Source organism: Cupressus sempervirens, chromosome 4 (assembly GCF_028749045.1).
Source record: "Cupressus sempervirens isolate cs-2001-9-10 chromosome 4, ASM2874904v1, whole genome shotgun sequence".
Classification (NCBI taxonomy): domain Eukaryota; kingdom Viridiplantae; phylum Streptophyta; class Pinopsida; order Cupressales; family Cupressaceae; genus Cupressus; species Cupressus sempervirens.
In genome coordinates, this window is record NC_143121.1 from 598,862,098 (window position 1) to 598,870,316 (window position 8,219).

At 34.9% G+C, this 8,219-nt stretch overlaps 1 protein-coding gene across 1 annotated transcript; it reads left to right on the plus strand.

The window, feature by feature from the left end:
- The first annotated feature begins 1,034 nt into the window (after positions 1–1,034).
- On the plus strand, positions 1,035–6,127 carry LOC149562636 (sec14 cytosolic factor-like). The gene is made up of 3 exons (XM_089826103.1): positions 1,035–2,026; positions 3,829–4,095; positions 5,438–6,127. The coding sequence occupies exons 1-3, from the start codon at positions 1,670–1,672 to the stop codon at positions 5,786–5,788; spliced, it is 975 nt and encodes a 324-aa protein (XP_089682229.1). The 5' UTR covers positions 1,035–1,669; the 3' UTR covers positions 5,789–6,127.
- Positions 6,128–8,219: the final 2,092 nt, after the last annotated feature.

Sequence of the window (8,219 nt, forward strand, 5' to 3'; positions counted from 1 at the left end):
TTTGTAGCCTTTAATCTGCACCAACAAATGAATTTGACAATGACCTTTTCAACTTTTAAATTCTTTTGCAAAGTTCAAACAACCCTTCCAACAGTTTGGTGGGAACTTCCCTACATTGCTAGTTTTATATGAATCATTGACATAATATCTATTCTAATATTTTTAATATCAATTTTTTGATGGAAGGTTTTGTACTAAATCTAGAACACAAGTCATAAACTGAATCTCTTCATTTAAAAGCCAAGGATTGTCAACCCCATTTTTTATGATGTTAGTACCCTTCTTTCAACAAGTCTTATTTACTCAAAATCATTCAACTTTAGCATCAAATACGAATCTATTAATTTCATTTTATTTTTAATACTTCAAATATTACTCTTAAAAATGACCATCAATGATTATAATGACTTAAAATTCTTTCTTTCTTATTCCAAATATTGCTCTTAAAAATGATCATCAATGATAAAACTTTAACATTCTTTCTTTCTTGCAATCATCAAAACCCTTTTCAATTATCACCACCCACATTATATAAAAATAATAATTATTTTAAAAATACAAAGGAGTCATAGATGCACAAAAAAAAAAGTATCCATCAATTATAATTTAGTAGTTTGAAAAACCATTATAATATAACCATCAAATAATGGAAATTTTATAAGAGGAAACAATTTGTTAGCAGCTTTACATATTATGTCCACGAATTGAAGTTTAACATTGTATATATCCCCCTACTCGGGTGGCCTGTTTCATCTCAAACTGAGGTCAATAATTCGTGGCATTGCTAAGGCCGCTAGAGTAGGGCAGGCAAAGGAGATATTCATTGAGTATATCCCTTTTTCAATCTCCCAACAATAACGCCACCAAAAATTTAAAAACCACATCGTTAGCCTAATTATGACGACTCCCCACCAAGATGATTTAAAAAGCCATCGACAATAACTATGTTTGCCACGTAGTCTTAGTCTAAACGATTTCTCAACCAACGGCTACCCAACGGAGATTAATTATCAATGAAAAATTATTCCAGCATAACAAATACGTTATTCATTCATATCTGCTCTCACGTTTCCCCAAGCCACCTGGCCATCGGATCTACGCTCATCGCGACACCCAGATACATTTTCTTACTTTAGCTTCACTTTTCAGCTCAAATTTCTTCGATTCCACGGATAAATGCCCACAACACTACTTTTCCCATCTGCTTTCTGATAATTGCGATCGCAATGTGATTTGTCTGCCAGCATTAAGTAATGTAATCGAGCTTATAGATTCTTGGGCTTGTTCTGTTCTGTTTATTTTAGCTCGTTCTCGAGTACCCATCATTGTAATATATATTCGTCCTGTCTTCATCAGTCCTTCTTCTCTGCTTTACATACTTCTGTTTGTTTCCCCCATTCTACATTGGGCATGTTTTCTCCGGTTTAAATTCCAGTTTTAGGGATTTGAAAGGGCTGCAATTGGGGAAAAATATATAAAGCTGCAGTTCCGTCCAGTCTTGTCTTTAAAGTGCTTTGAGCCAGGATTTCAGCAGGGGAGCAACGGTGTAACTCGGGGTAACGGTCAGATTCCTGACGAATGTTATGCAGCTTGCTTTATAATATTGGCAAGCTTTGTATCTGTAAATCTGAAAAGGGTATTGATCGTTTTAGGGCTTCTTTATATCAGAATGTATTCCAAGTTGAAGGAAGCTCACTTGGTGGGGAAGTTTACTTCTGCATTTTCCAGGCCTGTGCTGGATCTGGGGCACTGCAGGGGGGAAAGCAGTGTGAAACCACAGGAAGATAGTGAGGAAGAAGAATTGAGTACGGGGTTAGCTGCAGAAGACAGGACCCCTGCCCAAGAGGAGGCCCTGAAAAGACTAACAATGGTGTTGAGGGAATCGGGGCTTCTAAGAAATAGAGACAATCAGCAGGATCTGCTTAGATTTCTGAGGGCTCGTTCTTTCGATGTTGGCAAGGCCAAGACGATGTACGAGGCAATGGTGGAGTGGCGTAAAGAGATTGGGGCTGATGCCATCAAAGAGGTAAACTCATTTACAGTTTGTTTTTGCATTTCTTGAAATGGTGCCCTTTTTCGAAAATTAATGGTTCTGGAGAAATATAGGCTTTGGAAATGAATGAACTCGGAAATAGACAGATCAAGTTATATTGTGCTGTGACGTAAACCTTCTTTCCAGATCTTTGGCCCACTTTAAATGGTGTACATTTTGTGAGAATTAATGAATTAGAAAGAATAAAGGTTAAATTTATGGTTTTTGGCATAATACAGACATACCCATTAGTTTCTGTGTAAAGATTCCCCAGAGAGGCGTATACTGGTTCGAAGTCTGACAATGACTTTTAATTAGTTGAGCTCCATTCTTGTATATATGCACTTACTCATGTCCATATCTGCAAGATGTTTGTGTTTTCTTTGTGCATGGCCCTGAGGTTACAGTATACGTGCGTTGCACATGCCATATGCTCAATTGAATAAAATGTCGATATACCCATTTGTTTCTGCACATATTCCCACATCTATGGCAATCAGCTTAGATATCATAACTAGTTATGGTCATAGTTCGCAGTTGGTGATTAGGTCTATCTTCGTCTTAAGCCCTGCAAACAGTCTACCCCCCTCAAATTTAGAAAGGACTAAAATTTGTCCGAGAAGTTCTATGACCATTGGAACATATGAAATCTTCAACATATTTATGGGCAGTAGTTATCTTTTGAAATCTGATTGAACTAACCGAACATTGTATATTTTCCCATTTGTTTGTGTTCATATGTACAGGTTAATGCCCATGCTTAGCTGTCATTGATAATTTCTGTGATAGTTATCAACCGCTGATTGAATATGTAGCCAGCTAACTTCAATCGAATAAAATGTAGATTTCCCCATTTAGTTCTCGTATATATGTTCATATTGAGGATTCTGGTCAATATTCTGTGATACCTCTCAGCTGGTGCCTGGGTCCATCTACAACATTAGCTCTACAGGGACACCTATAAAACAAACAAATGAAATATTTAGCTCAGAAGTTCTATGGTAACTTAAGACCTTTCACAAATTTGGGGAAGTAGCTTTCAAGGTGAACTCACAGAATCACCTGAACAATATGTCAAATTGTCCATAGTTTGTGTGTGAAGGTCCATGTTGATGCATCACGTGTGGTTTTTGAAGCAGTTTTGTAACAGGTCTCATATTGTGAAAATGCTTGAGAGTTTTGTTTAAGTGTACACCTGCATAAATGTGTCTAGAAAATTCTGATCGTTGACTTGGTGCAGTAGAGCTTTTCTTTTCCTGCTCTGCAGCCATTCAGAAAGAGTTATAATCAGAAGTTCTGCCTATGTACACACAAATTTATCTCTATAACTTGTTCTTGTTTGATCAATGCAAGCAAAACAAGCATGCACTAAAGCCGAAAGCTGGGATGGGTGCACAACTATAGCATTTTACACATATAGCAAATAATATTCAGTATATATAGATGTACCCTATGGTAAAAATGCAGGCATGTATGCAAACACACATCTATATATGAGAAAAAATCGAATCTATCTGTGTCTTTCATGGCCATTGTATTTTCTATATATGAGAAAAAATCGAATCTATCTATGCGTCTTTCATGGCCATGTTTATGTATTTTCTATAAATGGTTATTATATTTGTACGCAATTCAAAATCATTAAGATATGCTTCAATTCAGATTGTTTTGGTTAAATTGTTAAATCGATGACATATACAGTTTTTTGATCCATCTTATGAAATTTCCCGAGTATATTTATGATTGTCATGTATACCTGAAATTTCTGGAATTTATAACTGCTATTAGTTTTGCAGACTTTCCAATTTCCCGAAAGGAAGCTAACGAAGCAGTTGTACCCTCACTTCCATCATAAAACAGACAAATTGGGTCGGCCTGTGTATATAGAAAGGCTAGGTCAGCTGCAATTGGAAGAGTTGTTGAAAATTACCACATTTGATCGAATGCTCTTGTATCATGTCAAGGAATGGGAAATTCTTATTGATTGGAAATTTCCTGCCTGCTCAAAGAAAGCTGGAAGGACTATCAATCAGTCACTGACCATTTTAGATCTAAAAGGAGTGGTAAGTCATCTGGCCTTTAATATCTGGCCTTTAATATTCTGTATTCTTGAATATTCTGTCATTCAAACTTAATTTATCCGTAACCACCTCATGACTCATCAATGCTGATATCTGTAGAAATCTTATTTATTTTTCTTGATATTTTAATATTTGGATGTTCATCCTCTAGAATAGGCTATATTAGTTCAATCAGGTTATAATAATAATTGGATGTGAAATTGTATGCATAAATATGCTTGGTTCTGATTCTCTAAGTGCCAGATTTATTATGTTCAATAATATCCCAAAATAATACTCATTTATTCTCTTTTGACTCTTTTTGCCATTCTTTGCTGTTCAAGATCTTGTATACTTTTTGAAAGATTTATATTTTGTTTTTCTAGCCCTTTCAAAAGGTTTTCATGCCGATTCTCTTTCAAAATATATCAGTGTTTCCAAAACCTGCAAAACAGAAGCTCATCGTTGTTCTTAAAATTAGGATTGATTTGATTGCATCGTTGCATTTTACTTGTGAACAGAGATCATGTCTCAACAAAAGAAATAATAAACTAGCAATAAAACTTACTGGTAGTAAACATTAAATTTCATGGGCTTTAACCATTTTGCCTTTTAATTGTTTTTCATCTTCTCTATTTTTCATATATGGAAGTGTATAAGGACATCCCATTAAAGAACCTTTTCTGACTGAAAAAGGTATACCAATTATTGGGTAGCTTTTTAGGTGTGCACCAGATCTGTGTGTACCATGTCATAAACAAGTACTTATGTTCTTCTGCTTCAAGTTGCCATAATGCCCAAGTAAAAAGTTACTACCTAAAAACATGGAAATACCAGTTATATGATCTCCCAAATTAAGGTAAAGAAAAGGCTGTTTTTAGGTCAAGACTCTAATTTGGCATAGTAGGTTTCCCTTTGTTTGTAAAAACCCAACTTGAAGTTGAACCAAATCTTGGCAATCCTCCTACAGCCCTCAGGTAATCTCTGATCCACCTTGATCCACAGCACATTATTTTGAGAAAATCGAAATGAACTATAAGTTTGATAAGTTTGCATCATCTCCCCATATAGAGAAAGTTATACTTTTAATTCCAGCAGCTAGAAAAGGCTGCAACTTCCTTAGAAATTGGATAATATTCTCCATCTAAGGAGATAGACAAATGAAAAAATTGGAAAAATTAATGATGAACAGGATACACAAAGTCATAATATTTTTTTAGAGATTATATAAGCCCAAATAATGGTTGGTAACTGCATGGGATCTTTCTGAAGTTCTTTAATGATTTTATTCCTTCATTTAAATTTTTTAGTTCAAGCACTGAAAGAAAACTGCCCATTTCTGCAGACACTGAAACACATGAGTAAGAATGTTCGCCACTTTATTCAGCGGATATTAAAGGTGGATCAAGATTACTATCCTGAATACCTCGGGAAAATGTTCATTATTAATGCCCCTACAAGCTTTAAGGCAATATGGTCTATAATAAAACCATGGCTTGATAAGAGAACCCAAAAGAAAATAGAAGTACATGGCTCCAACTATGCACATAGATTGCTTGAGCTGGTAGATCACAAGAACCTGCCAGAATTCCTTGGAGGTTCTTGCCAGTGCCCTGGTGGGTGTGAGAATTCTGATGCTGGCCCATGGAACGATGTTCCCTTCCAGCCCACATTTTACGAGGCTTCAAAAGCATAACTTGATCAGGATGAAAGTGTGGATATCAACATTAACCTGCTTTTGGCTATTTTGGAGCAGCTTGCTTCTTTTATAGAGGTGTAGAAATTAACAGTTTTTTATGTTTTGTCTTAAAAAAGAGAAAAGCCTCTAACCCTAACAGACATCTCAAGCATTCAAGATCTTGTATTCATTTGAATTTGTATCTTTTACTATAACCATTTAGCCACAGAGACTTATTTTTCAATGGAATAGTTGTGAGTACCTTCCATTATGTATGGGTAAATCTGTCTGCCTAATTTTGTGCACTTTTTCGTATATAAAATTGAAGCTATGGAGGATGCATATTTGTGAAAAGAACTCATGTTTTTATGTTGAAGTCCTTTTTCCTCTTCTCTGCAAGGATGAATTGTAGACGTGAATAATCTCATAGTAATATTTGCAAGCTATGTCTTTCTATACATAAATCTGTTTGTAATATTTGTAAGATATGTTTCTCTATACATTCCCGCCCATATGATCCCTGTGATTTATCTTGAAATGAGCTCGTTATTTAGTGAATGATAAGTTTTCCAATCATGGGCTACTTTCCAATATCATTGGCATTTTTTTAAGTCAGTGTCTAATTTTTATTATTTGGTATTTTAATTTGTAGAAAGCATATAAAAATACTCGCTACTGCTAGATATGCTTTCTGTTCATCTATTTTAATATTGGAGTTGGCCGTCTTTATGTTGCTTCAACATGATTTTCCTGCGACTTTGATAAATATTATCGATCTTTTTTTACTTATTAGTTGTGTACTCACAAGTAGTCAAAACCTCAATTATGGTTCAGAGCTGGGTTGTGTCTGATAACTTGGGTGTTAACCTGTACCGGCCGAATAGACAATTCATAAGTAATAATAAGTACACAATATCTGTGCTTGAAGATAATTAATTTTAAAGCCAAGCCATGCAGGATAAGATTTCTTCTATTCGATGAATTTTAATCTGATGAGCAGAACATTGTGCATTTCTATGATTGGTGACCCAAGAAAATCTAGAAATCTTTGGTTTTTTGGGATTAATTAGAGAAAATCAAGATTTTTTTGGTTGATTATACATTTTTGGTGGGACGAGTGCAAGAAGACATTTTCACTTTGGATGAGATTAGTACAACTTTTTGACTACTCGTGAGTGCAAAATTGCTATCTTGGACTATCACTGGAATAACAGGCGTCCATATTCTTTTCAAATAGGAATCAGTCAAGCCACTTAGACGATTTCAATTAGGATGAGATTGGTGTAGTCACGTTTCGTATGTACTCACCTCAACGATTCCATTGTTGTGGACTTCAATTGTGTAGTTCAACTAGAGGGACCTAAGAAATCTAGTCCATTTGCATGCATGGAAAGGGCCTGATTGGGAAGATTATTGTTAGGTTTTAGCTCCATAGATATTGTGTTGAAGGATTTAAAATATAAGATCTATTTTTAACAATCAATTTAGAGATAAGTAGGAGATTTTTTTCACACCAAATCAAATTATGATATTGTTATTAGGATGTAGTTTTTTGAGTTGAATTCATTGACCTATGTTTTATAAATAGTGGTTCACAAGAACTCATCACTCATTCACAATAACTCATCACTCATGATAATGGATGATACATTTAGCACTCATAGCATCTTAGTGATGCTCACAAAGGTTAAGCTTTGGACCTTTTCAAGAGATTACCCATCTCATAACTAGTCTATCAAGACAAGCCCTCTTTAATGTATCAAGACAAGCCCTCTTTAATGATCCATAACATTTTGTTTGAAATATGGTTTCCCTTTTCACACGTCTTTATATTTGGTCTCAAATAATTTCAAAAATTGTGGTATGAGCAAATCATCTTATTTGCTTGTTGAGCCTTATTGTGGTATGTACTCACTATAAAAGGCTGTATAATGAACCTTAATTCTTTAAATATGTAGAAGTTCATATTTTTGAAAGCCATCTCTTATGCTAAATATTGTGAAAGCTTCAAATTTTTACTAGGCAGAGAGTGGTACTTTGAAACAAAGTTGATTAAAGCTTTATCTTAGGGAGTAGTTTACATCTTAAACACAAATTCTTCTAACACGACTTGGTTAACCATTTGCATACTATTGCCTCACTTAGGGGATTCTTTTTCCTTCAATAAATACATGGCTTGTATAGTGATGGGTTAGATATAACATACACACAAATGGGTCCACTAGAAATGTGATAAAGGAAAGGACAACTGGCTTAGACAACACAATTTAGGGAGCTTTATTAATGTTGATTGTTGATGGGAAGATTTACAAATGGCTTAGCCAACATGACCTAGGGAACTTTATTAATATTCCCTTGTCAAAGAAACCTTATTTTGTATTGATCTTTGTTCAAATAGAATAACCTCAAGGTTCTTGTAGCTAGGTTTTTGAGGTGCTTTGGTCCTTTT

Bases quoted from the DNA above. Each gene is read 5' to 3' on its own strand.
- LOC149562636 (XM_089826103.1), top strand. From the start codon at position 1,670: ATGTATTCCAAGTTGAAGGAAGCTCACTTGGTGGGGAAGTTTACTTCT. The intron at 2,027-3,828 runs GTAAACTCATTT...TTAGTTTTGCAG, and splicing joins GGGCTGATGCCATCAAAGAG to ACTTTCCAATTTCCCGAAAG. The intron at 4,096-5,437 runs GTAAGTCATCTG...CCATTTCTGCAG, and splicing joins TTTTAGATCTAAAAGGAGTG to ACACTGAAACACATGAGTAA.